The sequence below is a fragment of the Anopheles coustani genome, chromosome 3 (genome assembly GCF_943734705.1).
Source record: "Anopheles coustani chromosome 3, idAnoCousDA_361_x.2, whole genome shotgun sequence".
Lineage (NCBI taxonomy): Eukaryota > Metazoa > Arthropoda > Insecta > Diptera > Culicidae > Anopheles > Anopheles coustani.
This window is the reverse complement of record NC_071288.1, coordinates 37,445,884-37,468,342: the sequence shown is the minus strand read 5'-3', so window position 1 is coordinate 37,468,342 and position 22,459 is coordinate 37,445,884. Positions and strand designations below refer to the sequence as shown.

General features: G+C 45.2%; 4 protein-coding genes across 5 annotated transcripts in view; 1 reads left to right on the top strand and 3 right to left on the bottom strand.

Annotated features, from left to right (window-relative positions):
- The window catches only part of LOC131272249 (lysophospholipase-like protein 1), a 186,943-nt gene extending 172,576 nt beyond the window's left edge, over positions 1 to 14,367 (bottom strand). The window contains exons 1-2 of one of the 2 annotated variants that reach the window (XR_009180133.1): positions 14,145 to 14,367; positions 12,886 to 14,004 (exon numbers count right to left, since the gene is read on the bottom strand). Coding sequence is in view for 1 of the 2 variants with exons in the window: in XM_058273916.1 (XP_058129899.1) it covers positions 13,322 to 14,004; positions 14,145 to 14,220 (759 nt within the window). In the remaining variant the exon portion in view is untranslated. Of the gene's footprint in view, positions 1 to 12,750; positions 14,005 to 14,144 lie in introns of those variants that run through there. The other variant, XM_058273916.1, reaches the window with a different exon arrangement.
- LOC131272243 (oocyte zinc finger protein XlCOF22-like) lies at positions 996 to 3,356 on the top strand. The gene is made up of 5 exons (XM_058273910.1): positions 996 to 1,315; positions 1,389 to 1,660; positions 1,730 to 2,005; positions 2,087 to 2,938; positions 3,022 to 3,356. Exons 1-5 carry the CDS (start codon positions 1,069 to 1,071, stop codon positions 3,316 to 3,318), a joined length of 1,944 nt encoding a protein of 647 aa, XP_058129893.1. The 5' UTR covers positions 996 to 1,068; the 3' UTR covers positions 3,319 to 3,356.
- Positions 3,559 to 6,165, bottom strand: LOC131272242 (hexosaminidase D). The gene is made up of 3 exons (XM_058273909.1): positions 5,796 to 6,165; positions 4,130 to 5,727; positions 3,559 to 3,994 (listed from the first exon to the last, which is right to left on the bottom strand). The coding sequence occupies exons 1-3, from the start codon at positions 6,163 to 6,165 to the stop codon at positions 3,830 to 3,832; spliced, it is 2,133 nt and encodes a 710-aa protein (XP_058129892.1). The 3' UTR covers positions 3,559 to 3,829.
- Positions 14,368 to 14,673: 306 nt separating the features above from the next.
- LOC131260367 (protein bride of sevenless) lies at positions 14,674 to 22,459 on the bottom strand. The gene is made up of 5 exons (XM_058262071.1): positions 22,411 to 22,459; positions 18,942 to 19,751; positions 16,938 to 17,384; positions 15,425 to 16,869; positions 14,674 to 15,337 (listed from the first exon to the last, which is right to left on the bottom strand). The coding sequence occupies exons 1-5, from the start codon at positions 22,457 to 22,459 to the stop codon at positions 15,008 to 15,010; spliced, it is 3,081 nt and encodes a 1,026-aa protein (XP_058118054.1). The 3' UTR covers positions 14,674 to 15,007.

The window sequence follows — 22,459 nt, the reverse complement described above, 5'->3', positions numbered from 1 at the left end:
TTGTACAGCGTTGGCCGATCTTGATTCTTGAATAGTGATATCATGGACAAGTATGAAAGTATGAGTCTGCTTACTGTCCTCCGGGACAGTCGAATTGGACTTCACGGGCTGGTTCGTTCGGAGGCCATGCTCATGACATGCAGATTCTTCGAAGTCCACAAACATTTTGGTTAGCTTGAACATGTTTTTGTGTAACATTAAGGATTCTTGGATACGCATTACATATTACTCAACCGTTTCGCCGTTATCCAATAGTAAATGGTTAGAATAATATTTTAACGGATATTTCAAACAGCCTGTGTAAAAAGTCACGGTACTTGCATGTTATGGTTAGCAACTCACGATGACATAACAGTACCCCAATAACCAAGGTGGGTCCTTAGAGAGGTAAGCTCATAGCATCACCATGGAACACCTATTGAAATGAACTTCATCGACAATCGAGATGTGTTTTTATTCAAAAAGTTTTCATGATGCCATTTTTTATATGTGGCACGACATCCCCTAGTGGGACAAGGCCTCTCTCCGAAGAGAGTTTTGTGTGACCGAAAGACGGTATATTATAGATCGGTGGTCAGCCGTTCGTAATACCGGAGGGTGCCGGACTCGAGATTCGATCCCACACCTGTGGTGTGGTGTTTCCTCGCGCTACCGCTGTGCCATGGGCACCCCCATGGTGCCATTGCTACTTTGAAAGTTTAACCCGAAGAACCTACCACGTTGGATACTAACGACTAACAAAACAGCTCACGAAATTAAAAACAAACCTTAAACATAACTCAATCAATTGAAACCAAAGAGGGGTTTGTTGGGGATGAACCAAGATGATTACATATTGAGTACTGGGTGTGTGTATACATCTTTGGATGAGCCCACCTCGTCTGTTAACCCACCCTAAAACAAATAAACAAATACTGTACGTTCCGTAGCGGCTGCATCCAACGATCTCGTTCTTTTGTTGTATTCTAATAAACAAAGTCGAGGAAAGAAATATAAACCAATTTTCGGCTGCACAAGACCTTGTAGGAGGACCAATTCATATCCCATGCGCCGGATGGGTAAGCGAGAATGAACAACGTTTTGTGTCGGTTGTGCTTGACGAAGTGCGAAGAGTGCGAGTTCGGAATGTGCATTACGTCCCAGGACGGTGTGCTACGCAATCTTCCAAAGATGATACGGGAGTGCATCTTAATCGATGTGACTGACTGCGAGCCGCATTTCTTTTCGAAGTTCATCTGCAACGAATGCATCTACCGGCTGGAGCTGTTCTACTCGTTCCGGGAGCAGAGTCTCAAAAACCAGGAGTACTACAATGGTATTGCTGTGGATCGAGTCACCATACTAACGAAAGCTAGATATTTTATAATGATAATCTTTTACAAACGTAGGACTGCTGTTGTATTATCAGCAAACCATGCCCTGCACGAGCAAGGCAGTTTCAGCTACAGTGCCGCTACATACGACGAATGTTTTTGGAATCGAAAGCGAACTGCCGCACGAGCCAGATCAACCGGAACAGCAAAACGATGAATTACCTGATATCAATTTTACCATGATGGACGAATCGGAGAAACATCAGCTGAGCAAAGACTATGACGATATTATTCGTAGTTTGCAGAAAGATGATTTGGATTTCACTGCAAACGAGGAGGAATTGGTGGTAATTGAAATCCCTCCGATTGATGAAATTGCGAAATTAGTATTCATGCACATTGTTTGCCATTTTTAGATAAAACATGAATTGGAAATTTCAATCCAACAAAGTGCCGAGCGCAAACGAACTGAAACCATGAAGCAGGAGAAACAAGCACAAGAAAACTGTACACTATCCAATGCTCACATGATGCAGACGCAGTCCAATGTATGCTTTGATCCATACGTTGATATCGCCCAATCAATCGTGCACGATCCGGCTGTTCAAACTACGCCAAACGAAGATGAAGGGCTCGACTATGACGATTTTGCTGGAATTGAAACGGGAGTGTCACACGATAATGAAGAGACAGTAAGTGGAATCTATTGCCCATAATTCTAAAAATATACAAAATAAGAACTTTTCTCCTTTGTTACGCTTACTTTACTTTAGATAACGTCGGAAATACAAGTGGAGAGTTTAATTGAAAATGCTGTACAAGAGGAAAACCTCGACATGATGCAGCAGATCGTTTCCTCCCAGAGCGACCATTTGACCCCAGTGACCACGGCGGATAGCTTGAGGGTGGCATCTCCCGAAACAGCTTCAATTGATCGGTTTAGTAAACCAGTGACGGTTTTACCTACCGATTCGAACTATTCACCACAGCTCTATCGTACAGAAATGGATTCGAACGCCACGACCAGCAATAGCATAATCCCCAACACCGCCGGTATCGCAGACGTTCCGCCGGAGCTGGACGATAAAACGTGCGAAGTTTGCTTCAAGACGTTCCGTAGCCGACAAAAGCTAAAAATTCATCGAAATACTCACCTGCGGGTGGCACCGTTCAAATGTACCTTCGATGGGTGTGACAAAGCATTCAAATCGCGCATCGGTCTCGAGGAGCATCTGGCACGGCACACGAACTGCTTCGAGTACACGTGTGATATTTGTTCCAAGGGGTTTCAGCACCGGAGCTACCTGTCCGCACACCGTCGGGCGCATAATACGGAGCGCAATTTTCAATGCACACTGTGCGAGCAAAGCTTCAAATCGAAGCAAGCGTTGCTCGATCATAAAAATCGCCATCTGGGCCTGAAACCGTTCGCTTGTGCTCAGTGTGACAAACAGTACACGAAGAGCTCGCTGCTTCAGGCGCACGTCAAGCAGTGTCACAGCGAAGGAGGCGATGATGATGTTGTGCGTTATCCGTGCACGGAGTGCGGGAAAAAGTTCACCTCTAAGAGCTACCTGACTGTGCACAAAAAGATCCATCGCAATGAGCGCGAGTTTGTGTGTGAGGTAGGAAGGGTAGCCTAATTAAATTGAGCATCAAATATTTGTTACACTGTTTCCATGGTATTTTAAAAACTATCATTCGACAGGTTTGCAAAAAGGGTCACGTGACTCGACAGGATCTCCTAATCCACATGACGAAACACACGGGAGAGAAGTCACTCGTTTGTGATATCTGCGGAAAGGCGTACGCTCGCCGTGGCGCCATGGAATGGCACCGACGAACGCACACCAAGGAGACGCCGTACAAATGTGATATCTGTGGTCAAACGTTTACGCAGGCCACACCGTTGCAGGTGCACCGTAAGCTGCACGATACGCCTGGTAAGTTGGAGGAGAAGGGGCAACAGTTGGATAGCGGGGTGAAGGTAGACCACGGTCGGTAGTTACTTCTGTGGAGAAATAAAGCAAACGATTTGCTTTCCACCCTAAAAGAGAAAACAAACCCTTATTCTTCGCTACAGCGGTATAAAGAAAATTGAGAATGCTGTCACGATGAACATAAATCATTCGAGTTCGCCAAATAGTTTTTTATTCGTCAAAGTTGAACTACAGTTTTTACTACTTCCTCTCTTAATCCTATAACTCGTTCAGTCTTGATCGGCACGGGGTAATATCGTACCGCAATAGCTAAGAAACAATGGTCAAACGTTTATGACATGACTTTTGGACGTTGGGAAGGGACGTCACCAACGAACTACATCTCCTCCTGTTCCATCCATCAGGGATCCACTTTAATAATCACTATAAATTCTATTTCAAATTCGTTTCAAAATAATATATCCAAGTAACACAGATGACAGGCTCCCCTGTGTTAGGGCGGGTCGTAGTGTCATGGGGAAGGGCCGAAGATGGTTGGCTCTAATGGCGAAAGGGTATCTTAACGTACTCGGCTAGCTAGGTTTTCTCGTCGATACCGAGCACCTCGAACGGCTTCAGGTATGGCAGGGGACGCTGTGGCCAAACGCGTCGCTTCTTTAGACCATCGCCCGCCCGTTCCAGACGTTTCAGTTCTTCCATCATGGGAAATATACGTTGTTCGATGAATTCTCCGTATGTCCACTGGAACGAACATATCCGTTATTAATGAATCAGTTCGATCGGATATTCAGAAAGTCTGAGAGTATTATAAAGCGGTAAGCTTATTTCGATTGGTTTAGTTTTCGTTACCAGAAAGAGTTTCTTTGGGTTACTTACATGATCGTACGCCTCGGCCAAAGTTGACGCGGCGTTGCGTGCCAAGTTGGATACCGAGTTCAGCAGTCGATAGTTGTCGCTAAGCAAATCGTCTACACGCGCCCCGGTACTGAAGTTATGTCTAATGTTGTAATCGGTAAGCCAGCCTCGACGCTGCTTGATGCCGTCACTGTACTCGTCCACCTCGGCCATTACCGATGTGAGCCGGAGCATGAACCGGTAGATCATGCTCCCGGGGAACATGCAGCGCGAGAAGCTAACCATGAGCGAGTCCTTGTGGAACTCGAGCCAGGCGTGATGCTCACCGGTCGGCTCGGGACACGTAAGGCTACTGAGGATCGGGTTGGTACGGGCGCTTACGTCGAAGTAGCCTTTAGCGGCCGTCGATAAGCAGACGGCCAAGCTGGGCAGTGCCGTGGGCAGGAGTTCACAAAGGACCGCAAAGTGATCGTACCGCTGCCAGCCCGTCAGAGCGAGGCCCTGCAGGCCGTTCGTGAACCGATTGCCTTCGCCCTGTATCACCGCGAGCCACCGGAGTGTGTTTTCCAGGTGGCGTCTAACCGGGGGCATTAGCAGGCCTTCACCGTGCGCACCCTTAAAAGCGGACGCTGCCCACGCCGTACTGAAGACGGACGCGTACTTCTCCCAGGTGGGTGACTGTACGAACTTGTAGATGTCCTCCGTGTACACCCAGATCATCGGGTCGACCAGCCGGCCAATGCCGGACGCTTGCAGCACCTCGGTGCTAATGTGCCGCAGCATGTCGTCCCAGATGATGAGATGCAGATGGGGCCAGCGGCGCCGCACGAGTGTAGCCACGTTGTACACGTGGTCGAGGAAAAGTTGATCGCGAAGCCGGTGCCGGCAGCGGGGACACTCGGCCAGGTGGTACACCTCGTCGCAACCGATGTGGATGTGGGTCAGCTTTGGCGTCAGCCGCCCAATGTCATCCTTGTGTAGGAGGTTTTCGTTCGCAGCAGGCGTGTGGTACTCAATGACCTGCTCGAGCAGCGCCTCCAGGAACACCAACGACGCGTTGTAGCTCGGACAGAGCGCCTGCGGTGAGTCTTCTACCTCGCGCAAGTGCGCAAAGTCCTTCAATTTCAACGCAAACTCCAGATGGCCAAACGTTTGCACCAGTGGGATGACGTTCAGTCCGAGCGCGAAAGCCGCTTTTAGCAGCTCCAGGATTTCGTCACGTGTGTACGCGTTCCGTGCTGCTAGCGGTGCCAGTTGACCACCGTAGGGGAACATGTCCTCATACTCGAGCAGGATCCCGGTGGCCCCGAGCGTCTTTAGAATGGGTAGCAAACGGCGCAAGTAGGCCATCTTCGGTGGAGCTCCCTTAAGATCGAAGTGCACCAACCGTTGGGCAGGCGGCGGTCTACCACCGGGCCCCAGTCCCGCTATCACCGGTACACCCATACGCTTCAGCTCGTGCTCGTAGTGACTTTGACGTTCGGCGGCCATCCGCATCTCGTCGGTAATGTGTCGCTGTCCTTTGCCGCCTTCGTCCGCGTGAACTGCATGGTGTTGCGGTTTCATGTCATCGTCCACATGCTCCTGCATAATCGAATCCCACTCGTCGGTATGGCGAGCTGAAAGAGAATGCCGTAGACGCTTTACCAGCGGCACCAACGAAAAAAAAGGCCCTCTTGCTACCTACCTTTTCCCGATCGCAGGGAAAAGCTCGATCCCAAATTCGATCCACCCGACGTCGGTTTGACGAACTTCACACCTCCACTGCCCGAGCCGGAGGCATGATTTCCTCCCAGCGGCTCACCGATTCCCCGGGCCGTGTCGGATGGCGCCGAATTGTCCGACTCGTAAAATCCCAACCGATGCAGAAGGCCATCGTGGCGACCGTGCGCGCTGCCGAGCATGAGCTCGCGCACGGACACGATCTTGCCACCATCCTCGGTGATGTGGGTCGTGTAGAGAAAGCCCCAGAACCAGAGGGCCAGCAGGAAGAGTAGCGACGCGCCGAGAAAGAACAGTTTACGCCGCCAGCAAACCATCAGCACGCGGGAATGCATTTTGATTTCCGTTGTTCTATTCTGTCGCTACCTGCGGAGAAGGTAGAATATGTTTAACATGTTTAAAAAGTGTAAGATAAGATAGTTTTCCCTTAAAGATATTTTTCTCTTGATTCGAAAAAATATATTCTTTCTCGATGGTTTTATTTATCTTGCTTTTTAAAATCTTGTACTGCTTAAAGTATTCGCTTAAGGGTTGACAAAGTGTAGCCTGAACAGCTTTAATTAACAGTTCTGTTTACTAGCTCAATATGAATAATTAATAAGATAAATGTTTTCTGTTTTGGAAATCAATCTCAATTCCAGATTTTTTTCTTCTTCATGGCGTAACGACCTCTTGGTCATGCCTGCCCGTTAAGAGCTTACAAGACTTGAGTCTATTAATTCCATTAGTTGCAACTTGCAAGGTTTGATACGCATTACGTACAGTTTCGCAGTTTGGGCCCAGCAACTGTTTTTCCTCCAACAACTTCAACATACTCATTGCACAAAGTTAGAAAGTTATTGAGTGAAAATTGTGAGTAGAAATATTTTAATATTCTTTTCTGATCTAATTTTACACTTTGAATAACTTTTTTTTTCATTCAGTATTATCGGGTTTTGATGAGATATGCCACTTTGCGATACATTTTTTAAAGTTTACTCGGAAACATACAGTCATCACAGAGAGAAACGAGAAAAAGCCATAAATTCTCAAATAAGAAACAAAACTAACATCCACTTTAATTGAATACCCCGCGTACGATTACATATTGTTAACACATTTTGGAAACATAAATAATGTATAGGAAAACGTTTCGCATAAACTTGGCAGTTTGTGGTGCGATGAACGACCATCCTGGCAGAAAACCGCCTATCGTCCCTAACTGTATCGACCAGTTAATTTGTTGCATTCTGGCGGGAAGCGCTGCCCGCTTGCCAATTGCAACCTGCGAGACGTTTAGAATCGCCAAAGGCGTCACCCTTGGCGAGCCTGCGAGATTCCAAAGGCCCGTCTGGGAAGCGTAAAGACGACCGTTCGGCGTCAGGAAGGAAGCATCCATTGCCCCTCGCGGCCGGTTTGCCGAAAAAGGGTAAGATGTAACGAATGTGTTTATTGGGTATTTGAAAAAATATGCGAATTTGTCGGCATCCCAATCGAATACGAGAGAGCGTGAGAGAGAGGGTGTGGTGAAAAGGGAACAATAAAACATCCGGCAAACGTTGACAGAGAATTTGGGAGGGGGAAATAAGATAAAAAAAAACCGGAAAGCAACCACATCATCAAACCGTCAAGTGTTTCAGAGGCAAAGGACAAAAGCTGAAGAATGCCCCAAAGGGGCACAGTGGGAGGAATCTGGAAGGAATGCTTTTTTATATAAAAAAAACACACACACACACACGCACACACATACACACTCCCAACGGCATAATTCTTCAAAGGGTTTGGCAGGCGCGAGGGCAAGTAGCTTGTTGAAACCTGGAAAAGGAAATAAAAAACCGAGAAACGATGGACTGGAAAAAGGAAATTAAAAACGAAAGCAGAATCAATCAAAAAGGGTTCGTGAGCGGAGTGCTAATTAATTGCAAAGATCTTAGAAAATTGCATACTTTTTTCCACACTTCATGAGGTTGAGCTCTCAGTCCGTACGTTCCATGCCAAGGGGTTTTAAAACTATCGTCGTGTAATGGCATAACTTCTATCCCCAGGAGCATCCTTAGCCGGGTCACCATTTTGCCAGGAAGTGGAAGGCCATTGGTTGACCTTCGTAAAACTGGCATCAAATAACTACCGGGGCTTCAGCCCGGCTCTTAAAAGGCTCTACGTTAAGGTCGGCCCAGGAAAACTGATTTACCATCAAAGGGTTCCAAACGAGTGGAGGATTAAGGATGGATGGTATGGAAATTTGAGAGATCTTCAATCAGGTCATTAAAGAGGATCCCTTCTAATGCGAACTGGTAGACTTTAATGAACCGTGGGTTTCAATTAACTTGCGGTTGATGTTGCATCATTAAAGAAGCACGTTGCTTATAGATAAGGTAAAGACTTCCATGTGAACTAACCATTTCGTTTTGATGACTTTATCCAAAATTGTATAACCACGCAAGAACCACTGCGGATTTGCTAGCAAAGATAGTTTTGGGGTGCATAATAATTTTCATATACACACTGCAACTGGTTATTATGATTATGACCTATTTGGTTGACAAATACTCACCACAATTATTGTTTTGAGCTTTTTACTGAGGGATCGGAGATGGTCCCTTAATCTAGCGGCGCGCGAATTCACGAAGCAGAACCGAACACAAAGTAGTCCTTGGGTGTTTCTTCGTCTTCCTCTACCGGATAGAGGTGAAGGTAATCTCCGGGTTTGGCCTCCGGTCGTCCAAGGCTAGTGGATTTTACAGCATACACCGAAACATCGGTCTATATGTTGAGCAGTCAATCGCGATATTACCTTACAGCTGTAAAGTAAACGGCCGGTTTGAGGCAACTAGCGGTAAATCACAATCTCTTAGTAACACTCCTCCTGGGAACAATAAACACACTTTACGGGGCTTCTTACGGGGGATGAACAATCGAAAACACTAACACTTTGGATGAAATCTGTTGGAGGACCTCGTGAAGGCGTTGATTGATTGCGTAGCGTTTGAGAACTACAACTCAACCCTTCTGGTAGCCATTTTCACCGCAAAACCAAACCATCCACTGCTGCTGCATGACCACTTTTATCCCTTGGTTAACCTGGACCACCGCACAGGGGAAGCAAACTTGGCCCGATGCTGGCAGCAGCAGGATTGGCAGTCAAGTGAACTTGCGCTGCAGGCGGTGGAAGTATTTTATAGCCGTCCGTTCGGCGAGATTCATCCGCTCCGATGCCTTTATTGTGACATTTTTGCTGTTGTCGTTTTCTTTTTATCCAACACAACGAAACTTGGACCGTTCTTGGCGTAAGGGAGCCGACGTACGGGCGGAGGCCAAGATGCCAGAGACCGAACTGCCAGCATCCAGGACGCCGTTTTTTCCTGTTCCGCTCGTCCACCGTCGGCGTTCGGATGTTCGGATTTCTGCCGGAACCGAGTGCGCCGAATCGTGGTCGAGAGTTACGTTCGGCAAAGCTGTTCGATGGAAAGTTGGCAAAAAATACTCGGGAAAACCCACATCCTTGAAGTTGGGACTTTTGCCGCCACACCATGGTTTGGGTTTTGATGTGTTGGATGAGAAAAAAATTAACGAAATTGCAAAGCAAACATTAATTTTGAAATGTTTAGCTGGTTTAGAAAGGTTCAGTAGAAGTTAAATAGTTATCGATTTTATTTCCGCAAGTAGTTTCTCTATGAACAAATCCGGAATTTCGCGCTGAAAATGGTGTCGATATTAGGTAGATAAATTTATGTTACGAGAATCGTTAGTTTTCTTGGTTTCTGAGCTTAGTAACTACATCTAGAAGTTAATCTCAAAATAAAGCCAATACAAATTCATAAAATGGCATAAATAACAGTATAATTGGGATTTTATTGTGAATCGCTAATTTACAACCACTTGTTCAAATTGTATTCCGGTATTTAAACCTTTGTACTTTCTATGACGATTTTTGTACAAGAACGTTAGGTAATTTAAAGAAACTTTATTTTATGTGTAAATAAAGCACGGAACAAACATATGTGCAATCATCGTACTACACAAATTCATTAAAAAATAACTTCACACTTAACTAAGAAGTTTGTCATTTCAACTTGAGTTATCTTTAGTCTCAAATATTTGTCTTGAGTTATGATTTTTGCAAATTCAGGTGATTGTTTAATTTAAAGATAATAGACAATTGGTCAGATATGTAAGTTACCTGCTACTATGTATTCTAAAAGGTTTTATTTAATAAAGTTAATTGCCTAAACTTTGTAACGTAAACCTTGTAGCAGAGAGTTCTTTATGTTGATTGCAAATTACATCAGCCGGATTAAAAACTCTCTCCAATCAGTCAACCAATCTCGTCAGTCCGCTTGTAATGGACATTTGACTTTCGATGTTTGACGAAATCATCCTTCCGCATAGCGAGCTGGAAGTACAACTTTTGTCCAAATATTGACTTTACCACTGAACCACGTGCGGATACTTCGCTTTTTCGATCGTCTGTTACCACCATTCGACATGGTTGTTCAGCGTTCACATGTGGGACAGACGTTGATCTGTCCGTATGGTCAGCACGGATGCCGTTGGGCTTTGATAGTGACACACTCCGATTGATTGCAGCCAATGCAAATTTAATAGTCAATGTAGCTGTGTTACGGTCACCTACATAGAACACCCATCCAATCTGGCCATTAGGCATCGAGAAAAAGTCAGATGCACTGCTACCGTTCGTAAAATAAAGGCACGATAGGAAAATAGTTCGCGGTTGACTTAGGAAATGTTCTATAGGTCGTATTTGTCTCAATGGTTATGGTTTTTTTGTGTTCTTCCCCATTTTTTCCCACGCCACGGCACAGGTGCTCATCGGCGTGGAGAATTAATACGGTTGAGTGATGGGATGCGATGAATATTTTGCACGGTGGCTGCAATTAGTGCACATCGTACCACGTCTCAGTCTTACTATGTCGAATACACCAACTGCACTTTTTAACCCGATGCGCCGACTAACATCTCGGTTTCCTGAGAATGGCGGCAGGTGCAACGGCCACAACAATACCCTAGAAGCTCATTAATTGCGCGTATTCGAGCGGCAAAAATAAAACCAATGGCGTATACAGTAATGGCGAATGGAAAGCTAAATTCCACTTTTGACAACAAAAACTGTTTAGTAACATGAAAAATCAATCGAGGTTTTGATGGATAAAAACACGTGGCAAGATGGAAAAATGTCTTTCATACTAGAAAATTTGAAGTTGATGTACTTGGGCTGTTTGCCAAAACTACAAAGGTTTAAATATTGAAATATTTTGTATAAAAACATGTTTTCAAAATGTGGCCCAGAGTTAAATCAAACTAGAGGAAGTACATTTAAGCCAAAAAGGGACAATACGAAATAGGTCGTCAAATTAAAAACGGGCAAATGCGGTCACAAACATTAACGATATTTAATATTTAAAATAACATTGAAGTGAGGTAGAATTAAGTCTTATTTCGAACTTTGACCATGTTACAAAGTATGTATTTGTTGGACTGTTTTTATAATTACGTATTAAAAGCCCTTTAAATTCTGCAAATATAGGTAAGGTGACAAACATTATTAAAAACAAAAAAAACATTTCTGGAAGATAAAATTGTGTTTGGAAAGGGCGGAATGGGGGAAATGGGGGGCGTTCATTTATGGAACCTCTCTAAATAATAATAAATCTCATTGTTGCTATAATAATCTCACTCCCTGAACAAACTATTGCATTGATAATCCGGTTGGAGTTGAAACTCCAGAAAATGAAATCTAGATACAAATAAAAGTCACACCAACCGATTTTGTATGAAACCTAGCCTTACCTGGTTCTCGCACCAGCGGATAGCGTGGTTGTCAATCAACCGGTGCCCTTCGCTACATACTGCTTATCGATCGTATGCGACTCCGAAGCTTCCACCCGGCGGACCATATTCGCGTTCGGTGCTCGGCTTTTGCTCCCGTTTGAATCGGATGTGTCCGAGCTGGAACAGTAATCCGCCGTGAGCCCCACGGACACGAGTTTCAGTTGTGAAGACTGCAGAGATGAGCCCGGTGTTAGGTCAGTTAAAATGGAAATTAACACCGATCCAGTTGCCCTTACCCATCGTTCGAGATCACAAAATTGAGTCGTATATGTTGCCCTGCCCGATGGCAGAAGAGAATGGAACTTCCGTAGCTGTAGACCGCACGGTGAGACGAACAGCACCGGTACCGAACGGGCCACAAAATGTTCCGTGACCAACTCCGCGGATACTACATTGGGGGTCGCGTCTGATTGTACCACCGGACGAGCACTATTCGATGCCATGGTGGCAATGTTTCACAAACAACTGACCAAACGTGTGTGGACATGAAAAGAAGGAAACCGTAGCACGTCCGCGGGGGCCAGGTGAGCGTGGGGCATAATTAACAGGTGGATAAGGTGCCACCAGGACCGTCACTAAGGTAATAGCACTATTGAAACAAAGCGGCCGTGTTGCGTGATGTGGATCGGTTAAAGGTTGTTAAAAAAAATAGCCTCATACATGTCAACAGCGTCGACTAAAGGAGTCGCCCGATGGAGTCCCCCAGAGCAGTGGTCGGCAAAATCCCAGTGGCCTAATCCGATATTCAACAAAATATTGATAGAACTTGCAAAGTTCAAGCTAGCAAAAAATTCAATGCAATATTAATTATATTCCCAGCTAACTTAATTTACAGCAGTTCGATACAACTTTCTTTTCTCGAAATGATGATTTGATTTTTTTTTCAACCAAGTTTTGGAAAGGAAGGATAGAAAGGAGTTACTAATCTAAAGTGTTTTACCTTTTTCATAATTTAAGAAAAAAACATATTAAAAACTTACACTAGGCTAGGGGTTTGGAAACACTGTCCTTTTAAAACAGGGATATGAAATTGATCAATTTGAATGTTTATTGCACTCTAACATGAGTTTAAAAGCTCATAGGTCATAGCAAAAATCTGTGAAATCAATACGTTTCGAATAGTATACTTTTTTTCGTAGAGTAATGCCATGAAAATGGGGAAAATGTGTGTATAGTTGGCTACAAGAAATTATAATGCAAAACCAAAAAGACTTTTTGCTTTTAACATCCCACTTCTATGAAAACCAAATTAACTAAAGGGCGCTTGTTTACCACGCGTGTTCTTAAAATAGCTACCAACAACAAACCAGAAGCCTAATTAATTTTGTATTTTTAGCACGAATCAATTGTGCCTCCCAACGACGTGCACAAACTCAAAAGATGCGACCACATGTTGATCGCTTGTTTACTTCTTAATGTAAGAGCATTGCATCGAAAAACAGACTTCCGTACACGACGAACAGCTTCCTTATCTTAAGGAATCTGTTTTAGGTAATTCGCATTATCATCTCCGCGCACAATGCTCGTCCGAAGGTGGAAGATAAGCGTTGTATGTGTAAGTAATTTATGGTAAACGAAATTTATCATTTTAAGGCTTATCATCATTTTAATACGCCGTTAAAAAATCCGACAATTAAAACAAATATGTATTCAATTAGTTGGTCACAGTTTTCCTTTCTTCGTACTTTTGGTGGAATCCGTTTTCGGGGCCGGGGGTGGTGAAGCTTCGTATTTCGGTTCCGGAATGAGCTTCTGCACCCAATCGATGACCCGCAACAGTTGATCCTTCTTGATTTCGTGCAGCGCGTTCCGGTGCGGCACAAACTGCCCCCGCACTCCCAGCTTCGCCAGCTCATCAAACGTTGTCTGTCCCCATTCGAGGGGCACAAGGTCGTCGCGTTCCCCATGCATCATCAGCAGCTCGGGCAAGTGTTCGTCCTGCGAAACACAACCCAGCGACTCGTACACAATACTGCCCGTGTTGAGGAACGAAGAAATGGCAAACACACCGGCCAGGTCACGGTTCAGGTGGAAACCGGTGTGCATCGCCAGGGCGCCACCCATCGAGAAACCACCGACAACGATCCGATCTAGCGGCGTACCGGTGGCCATTTCACGCACCAGCAGCTCGTTGACGGTATCGTAGATCGAGGCGAGTGACGTGCGTATTTCCGGACAGTCCATTTCGATGCGCTTCCGGTTGAACCATACGTTCGAGTTTTCTCCCCCCATCGGCGTGTACGGTTGTACGGGAGCCGTCGGGATGATGACCTTAATGTGCGGGAACTCGAGATCTCGCCCGAGCAGAAACCGGATCCATTCCGTCAATCCGCTGCCACTGTCGCCTAAAATACGCAAAGCAAGTACACCCAGCCGGGTTTAAAGGTGGTTCTATTCTACTTTAATTTGAATTGAAGATCAGCTGGCCTTCGACCCGGAAGGTAATGCCAAGCGCAGAGCGCCAATAAATTTACATAACACTCACCCGAACCGTGGAAAAAGATCAATGTTCCGGCATGTTTTGGCCCCGTTGGTTTGAACACCTTTTCTATCAGTCTCATTGTTTGGCTGATTAGAATTATTGATAACCGAAATTTTACGATAAATGTTCAAGCAGAGGCAAATACTCGACCAGCGCTCTGCCCAACTGAAATAAGACTAGCGGCGCTACGAGCCACGATTTCCGAACACTTTTCGTGAGGAATCGTGATTTGTCTTCGAATCAAAATAAAAACAAACAGTCAACTGTCATTTGTTGGTCAAGGTTCCTAGAGGTTGTGGTGAACGTATGCGCGCAATTTAAGGTTGGTATGACAGGCATCGAATTTAAACCTATTTTCAAACAATCACGTGTAACGTACGTTGGTTATCCCAAATTAAATGTTTGGTAAATAGCTTTTATGTGTTCTGGTGCGATTGCTTTAGTTATTTGATGTTTCAATGAAACCCTTTCTGTTGAAATATTTCGAATGCATTAAACCTTAAATTAAACATCTTGTACCGTTAGATTCAATAGCACGTGTATCTATTTTCATTCATTGTTTTTCATAATAAATACTATTATTCTACATCTAGTTTGATAAAAATGTAAGAAATATTCGCTCAAAACTAAAAGAAACATTGTCTGTCACGTGATGTAAAAGTAAACGAAACTCACACAGAGAGAAACGCCATTGGTTTTCCACGACACACGGAAACGCCATTGGTTTTCCTTTTCTATTCCGGGTGCAATGTTGGCGTGAAAAAAGAGTATCCGATTCCATATGACTAGAATGGCTGTTGATAGCAACGGGGAACCCACCGCAAGGTGTTCACCATAGTGGCCATAGTAAGGTGGCCTCGTGCCGTCTAGAAACGTGTGATTTTATTGGGCGAGATTGACGTGAGCGAATCGGAGCAATTGTACGGATTGGAAATACCGTAAAAGTTGGGTGCAATGTGGGTAATGTTGGGGCCCCCGTTTGGTGGTGCGAGCATGTTTCCCGGCCCTAATGTTCCATTGCTGGTGCTCATGGTAATGGTTCCATTTTCCTGCCGAAGCCGTCGTTGGCCGCGGAGCGGGAGCGTCGGAATTTCACTGTTAGCCGAGTACGCCTCGTCCAGGTCCTGGTCCATGACGAAATTGTCGTCCGTGGGAGATCGTTGGCGCATCGCAGGGTTGACGCATTCGTACACACTCTGAAACCGGGAGGAGAAGAGACGATGTGTTGTTTTGAGAAAAAAAACACGTTTTTATTTTTTGCTTTGATTCCGTGACGATCTTACTTGGTCCGAAATGAACTGATTCGCCTGAGCAAAGGCCAACGAGGTGAGCGATGGGAGCGCCTGCACCAGATCGGATCGGGCAATACTCCGTACCATCAGGAAGCACCGCGGTATCATTATGCCGACCAAAACGGCCAGCGCCGTGGCGACTAAGCCGAGCGATATGGCAGCTTCGCGCCACTCGTACCCGAACATACACAGCGGTATCCAAACGGTCCATATGACCAAGCAGAGAACCGACCCCGTCACCAGCAGCAAACCCTCGCGATAGTTGCGCTGCGAGCGGAAGATGAACGGCGCGAGAAAGATGAGTGCAACGAGCAGAATCCCATCGTACGCAATCACCGCCCAGAACCAGTGGCCATAGTAGATTTCCCCGCAGGAGATGCTGTGTGCGTGTGCGTGCAGCACCAGTACTAGCTGGCTCGAGAGGCCGAGCTGCACGAGCGTGCTGAAACCGCAGATGACGCTCTGGATGTAGCCGTTGATGTGCGACAGAAAGCCTCCCTCGCTACCGATCGAGGCCAGCATGATTGCGCGACACAGCAGCAAGGAAAACGTCATGCAGTAGCACATGGACACGAGAAAGATTTTCACCGTACAGTGCGTGTTCCAGATGTGCATCGTGTCCAACCGGTGCCCGGTAAAGTCGGTCGTGTAGCCCGTGTACTCCATGCTGAACGGGATGAACGCGGCAAACTGTACGATCAGGCTCACGAGCAGCAGAATGCTACCGAGCGGGTGTCCTTCGAGGATGTCGTCCATGCAGACGCGTACTATCAGAAAGATCAGTATGGCCGCGCACAGTAGAATACCGAGCGATGAGACGGTCAGTCCGGCCGCAACCCATGCTTCCATCTTAATCTGCCAGTACATCTCGCCGTACTCGCCGGGACCCTCGCTGCCACCGTAGTACCCCGGTGGTCGATGGTGATGATGCCGTTCGATGTAATCCGGGTGACGGATTTCAATCTCTTTCGCGCAATAAAAAATGGCTCCCAATTTGGATGGTGCATCCGAGGCAACACCCGGCTGATACACGGTGGTATTGTTAGTGATCACATTCGAGCTGGCGATCAGCTTCAAATGATCCATCATCTCATCGACGGCAGTCGCCTGTGCCCGATCGGAGGCACGTGAAGGTGGCACGATTTTTTGCCGCAGCTCGAACGTCATCCACTGGGAGGCATTTGTGAGCCGCAGCTCGGACAGCACCTCCGTGGACGAGCGTTTTGCGTGATATTTCCAGTTGTTCATACACTCGATGCTTGCGTTCCGGCATTCATTACCGGTACGTTTGATTAAATCGACCACCTCCAGCAGCAAACCGCCAATGGCAAGTATATCCGTTCCGCGCAGTGCCGTTCCATAGCGTTCCCAGGAAAGGCCCAAGCTGGCCACATTTATATCACTCTCGGCTATAACGAACGCACCATCAGGAAGATCTATAAATGGCCAGAAACGAATCTTCTATTAGTAGAAGCCAAAGAGAGGGCGCGTTATGCTTTCTTACCGGGGACAAATAACGACTCCTTGCCGAGCATCACCAGCACCAGCGTGCCGTTGGTAGCGAAGCTGATCGATGGTTCCAGCCCCAGCAGGATGTAGATCGTTGCGGCACTGGGTTGGCTTTCCAGGCAGAGATGCTCATGGCGACAGATGGTGCTGAACTTGCCCGTTAGCTCGTTCGAGCCGGCATGGACCATCGCGGACGAGTTCGGGTTCGTCCACGGTAGCTCGTACAGCAGATGGGCAGCCTTGGTGAAGAGCAGGTCGTGTGTGCCCGGCAGGGGGAAGATGTTGTAGTCGAGCGTCTCGGAGAGTAGCCGAACCGTGGGCCACAGATGTGGGCTGACGAAGATACCGATCGTGTTGGTGGAGCATTCCTTCAGGTAGTTCACCTCCTGCTGGAGAACTCGCTGGACGAGTGACGTGTTTAGCAGGTGGATGATGTTGAGTCCTAGTGAGTTAAGATTCATAAATAACAATTAATGTATTGAGATGTAAATACCTAGTGCTGGAATGCACTTGTTTCAACAAAGGTTAATGTTGTAGTAAAGAGGATTACTCCATTGAGTGGAATATCTTTTATTTTAACTTCAATTTGTACAAATTATATAAATAATATATTAAAAATCTTTGAGTCTTTCTGCTGAATCTTTTAACGTTATCAACGAGCTTCGTTAATCAAAATGTACCGGTGGGAAAGAATTTTACTTTGTGATTTCTCAGCAAAATAATTAAGATTTTTAAACCTATTCAAAGTGTTCAACCTAAACTCTAAAATCAATCAAGACGCAAGGCTGTACAAAATGATACCTGATACTAGAAAAAAGAAATTTTACTAAGTCTTTCCGAAGGGTTAACTGTATTTTCGAGTTTAAAATATTCAAAAAACATCAAACGTGAAATTTCGACTCATTAAAAGGTGCTCATTCATCCGTAAAGTTTGAGTTATTTGGACCCCAACAGTTTTTGATGTCACTTTATTGTGGTTTCCGATATTTGTTGTTGTTGCTATATACAGTTACTCCCAAGAGTGAAGGTACAGTGTTGATTTGCTCGAAGGATATTCAATGCGAAAAGTTGGCGACATAGTTGGGCGGGCACATTCTACAGTCCAGCATGTCATGGACAGATATGAAGGAAGAGTGAAGAATGCATACACATACTGCACGTTTGGTGCAGGAATGGCTACTATATATTTCCTCAAACCGTTGACAACGTCGCCACAGTCACTGGATCTAAACCCTATAGAAAATCTTTAGCGTGAATTCAAAATCAGGGTCCAAAAAAGTCACACGACGAGCAATACTGACCATAAATCAAAAATAGTTAGGGTTGGGGAAAAAATCCTGAACCTCAATTCACCACCAAGTTAGTTGCTTCGATGCCCCGTCGCTTGAAAGCCGTTATTGATGCCAAAGGAGACCAAACGAAGTATTAAACCTATAAATCCTTTTTAGTCATAGTTCACATCGTGTACCATGACTTTTGTGAGTTCTCAAAATGGTGTTTGATCAGTTAATGGCTTAAAACTAAGCCAATTATGTTAAGCCTAAGTCAAATGTTATGTAAAATTATTTGTTTTGAAAAATTATGAAAATTGTCTATGTGGTTCTATTTTCAATTCAAAAAGAAAACTAAAAACTTTCAACAGGACCTTTTTGTCAAACAAAAGTTTGTCTTTAAACAATTATTTTACTAGAGGGGCAAGTATTGCAAATCAAATTTTGGAGTTATATTTATCGATTTGACAAAAACCAGGTAATGTAAGTAATCAATGAGTGGTGGTGGTAATAAAATTGGCACCAACTTGGGACCAATCGATGTCACTCGAGTCATCGAAACCCGAATCATGTTTCCTTATTTCTTGTAACCCAATCGGTCCATAAAGCGCACAAACCTGACCAGGAGGGGGAAGGGAAACGGGCCGATAAATTCAAAGGCCACCGAATTTGAATAATTAGCAGGTTTGGTGCCACACTAATCCAATTACTGTTTAACTCCTACTCACCCACGGTCACATCACCTCCGGCCGCCAGCCGCACTTCATTGATGCGATCGATCGCGAACAGGGTGGCCCCGAAGTCATCCGTTTCGACGATGAGTGTCAGCATCAGATCGCCGCCCGTCCGGAACACTCGATAGCCGTACAGGGCGGCATAAAACTCAATCGCCTCACTGTCGTCTTCACCGTCCGAATGGTTCGCCTGCGGACCCGCACCACTCCGTAGACTTTGAGGCTGGCCGTGGGCGGATGGGTCGGTTCTACGCGCCCGAAGTGCCCTAGTAGAAGGCTGCGGGTACTTCCGGGGCTGATAGTTAGCTTGTGTCGCATCTATGAAGGGACGATCGGCGCAGCTGGACGATTCACTGCTTCCGGTCGTCGTTGTTGCGCTCGTGCTGGTCGTGGTCGGGTCACGCGAGAACGTTTCCGGCTCCGGATGGTTGCTTCCTTCCAGTAACGAACTTTCCGTTTGGACAATGGCTTCGCTGAGGGAATGCTGGGCGACATCCGGCGTATCCGGTCGCGATCGTTGATCGTGCTCTTCTGCATCCTCGAGGCTGCCTTCCTCCTTTTCCTGTGAGCTGGTGGAGAAATCTTCGTCGGAGTAGACGCTTCCCTGTGAGGTGTAACTATCACCCGCCGAGTCTGCGGGTTCGGCCGTTGGCTTCGCTGCGGCCGCTGGCTGCGACGCGTTACTTTGACCGTACGTTGGGGTAACCGTAACGGTTGACAGGACGGATGATGGTAGGGCTTCAACTGTCGCTGCTTGGGCGGCCGCGTACGGCACGACCACATGGCACGATACCAGCAGAGCACCTGAAAGGGAGACGGAAACGCACATCGATAAATAATCGTCATCAAACAAAGACTGGCAAACGGGTCAATCTGAAGTTATGGTCTCAGCCAAAGCCAACTTCCCTAAGACAAAGGTTAGGTATAACAAGTAAACACCCCCCGTAATATCCTCGACGAATTCCTCGGTCGGGCGAACGTTTCTAACCAAAAACGCACAAGGGACACACGTGTCGTCGTGTTGTTAATGTGTTTTTCTTCTTTCTTTCACCTTTCCAACCGTATTGCGAGTGCCCAATCGAGGGTGTAATTGAGCTGGGAGTGTTGTGCCGTGGGCTCGTCCCACGCACCGTTAACGCACCGTATGGGAAACGGGACCGATTGGTGGCCAACGTATTCCGTGCGGTGCTCTGAAGCGCGACGATGTTCGAAAGGGAAAGGGACCGTGAAGCGCAAAGGTTAGCGCGCGCGGTGAAGGGTCTGTCTGTATGCTTCATCAGTTTTCTTGGCCGACCGCATGGGCTTAGGGCACAAGAATTAAGGAAAAATTCTACCCTCAAACCCATAAACACACTGATAGGTTTATGACTATCAGTTGAACATTCAGCAGCTTATTGTAGTTCATATAAAATTTAAAGCGTTTTAGTGCTCCTCTTATCATGCTTTATCATCTTTCATTTTTGCTTTTACAAATTGTTCTTACTTGTTTATTTACGAAGGATATTTTTATTTTAAACTTGCTAGGTACAGTTAATTTTAACCGCTCTTTGGCAAAACATTAAACACATGAAAAATAAAAGAACGGATGCAGTCTATCGGACTTGGAAGAACGGTTAATGGGAATTGTATTTACCAATTGTTTAGGAAACATGTTGGGCACAAATTTGTACATTTGTTGGGCACATAATTTGTACATTTTAATAATTAATTTAAACTGCGTCTTTTTGAATGTTCAACCTTGAATTTTCCATGGAAACCAGTAACCAAGCACATTCGTTTTGATCATAGAAAACAATTTGATATTAAACCAATTTTAAAATAACAAAACTTTTATCAACAAAAGCGATCACATTTAGTCTACAAAACATAACGAGTTCTATTCAAAGACTCTATTTCTGTTTATAAAATTATGATGCGTCTGAAATAAACGATTTGACTCTATGCAAAAGATTACATATAAGAGCATTCTTGTGTAAATTAAATGAAAAACTTTTGTAAATCCGTAGGCTTTGTGATCATTTTCGTTGCTTTGTGTTTTGTTACGTTTGTTACTATGTTTTCATGCTGATGTGTTTTGGTAAAATTTCTCCGCAGCGTAAAATACGATAATTCATCGATAGAATTTCCACCGATCGGGTTGAAATATCGGAGCTGCTCGAGCGAGCGAACAAAGTGTCGTTTGGTCCGACATAATGGTACGACATCTTCATAGCACGCGCTGGTGGGAGTGAAAAGATACCAATCAATGATTAAGCCGGGAAAGCGTAACTAATGCTCGATCAAGTCAAATTAGCACCAGCCCATGAACGGTTCCGACGCTGCAAATGCCTTCCACGAGGCCTACTGACGGAGCTCTCGCTTTGCCCTTCTGCGTTGATGCTTGATTTTTTGTTTCATCATCTAGTAGGCTGATCATTTCATGCCACGATCCAAAGTGGGGCAGCAAGTTGTAAAAATGCAGTTTTGCTTAATTATTCGGAGTGGATGATGCCGCAGCACTATTGCTGCAATGTTCAAAGTAAAATCTCATTCGATTCTATTCAATGCGCTTTGTGAGTTGCTTGTGCCGATGCCGGTTAGCGCACTTTGGCGGGAGATTTTTAGCAGAGGTGGCATCAACTACACCAAAAGTTGCAACATTTTTAATTCGTCTTCGAGGATCAATTAGAAAGACAAAGTCATGAATCCGAGCGAATACATTGTCAAACAGATAATAAGGAACAAAATTACATTTTGAAACTGAATTTCAATTTTATTTCATTTCTCTTTGGATCTTATGTTGGACATTTTTACTCAAACTGAAGTATTATCATTTAATTTGATTGCATAATTAGTGAGGTTGTCCGCAATCATCCATAGTATCCAAAGCATAAACTTTGATTTGGATCACATTTTTAAACAAATTGATGCATCACTCATATAAAGACTTTCAAATGTAGATGCTTGCTGATTCAACAAATAATGTAATTATAATTTAAAAAAAAACACCCATCATATCTTTTAAATAATGCAAATTGAGTGCTCTACTACAACGAACTTGTTTGTTTCTTGTGTGAAAATGTGAAACAAACGAACTGCTGGACTTTACCAACAGCTATGCTTGAGAAGCCTTTAGGTCAAAATAATTCTCATTAGTGCTATCTAAACGTTATGCCCTTCAAACGGGTTTTGATCTGAATAATCACCTGTGCCGCACACTTTTACTGCAAGCAACACGTTCTCGGTTGTGTTTGAAATCACAAAAAGATCAACGTAGAGCAAACAGGCGTACGACAAGGCGCGTGAGGATAAGCATATCCTATATAGACGAACACCATATCTAAACCTTCGAGCAGCTCTTACGAAACGCCCAGGCTGGGAAACGATTTTTGAGACGTTTTGATGAAAACAAAAAGAAACCTACAAAACCTCCATACGTCCGATAGCTGCCGCTAGGAGCGTCCACCCCACCGTCCATACTCACCGATAAGACACGCAACGCACGCGCTCTGCCACCGTTTTCCGCGCCCCAT

Coding starts and splice junctions, on each gene's coding strand:
- LOC131272243 (XM_058273910.1), top strand. CDS start 1,069: ATGAACAACGTTTTGTGTCGGTTGTGCTTGACGAAGTGCGAAGAGTGC. Junction 1,316..1,388: donor AAACCAGGAGTACTACAATG/GTATTGCTGTGG, acceptor TTACAAACGTAG/GACTGCTGTTGTATTATCAG. Junction 2,939..3,021: donor AGCGCGAGTTTGTGTGTGAG/GTAGGAAGGGTA, acceptor ATCATTCGACAG/GTTTGCAAAAAGGGTCACGT.
- LOC131272242 (XM_058273909.1), bottom strand. CDS start 6,165: ATGCATTCCCGCGTGCTGATGGTTTGCTGGCGGCGTAAACTGTTCTTT. Junction 5,728..5,795: donor TTCCCTGCGATCGGGAAAAG/GTAGGTAGCAAG, acceptor ATTCTCTTTCAG/CTCGCCATACCGACGAGTGG. Junction 3,995..4,129: donor TGGCCGAGGCGTACGATCAT/GTAAGTAACCCA, acceptor TGTTCGTTCCAG/TGGACATACGGAGAATTCAT.
- LOC131260367 (XM_058262071.1), bottom strand. CDS start 22,459: ATGGGGCGCGGAAAACGGTGGCAGAGCGCGTGCGTTGCGTGTCTTATC. Junction 17,385..18,941: donor CGGAGGTGATGTGACCGTGG/GTGAGTAGGAGT, acceptor TTAACTCACTAG/GACTCAACATCATCCACCTG. Junction 15,338..15,424: donor ATCAGTTCATTTCGGACCAA/GTAAGATCGTCA, acceptor TCCCGGTTTCAG/AGTGTGTACGAATGCGTCAA.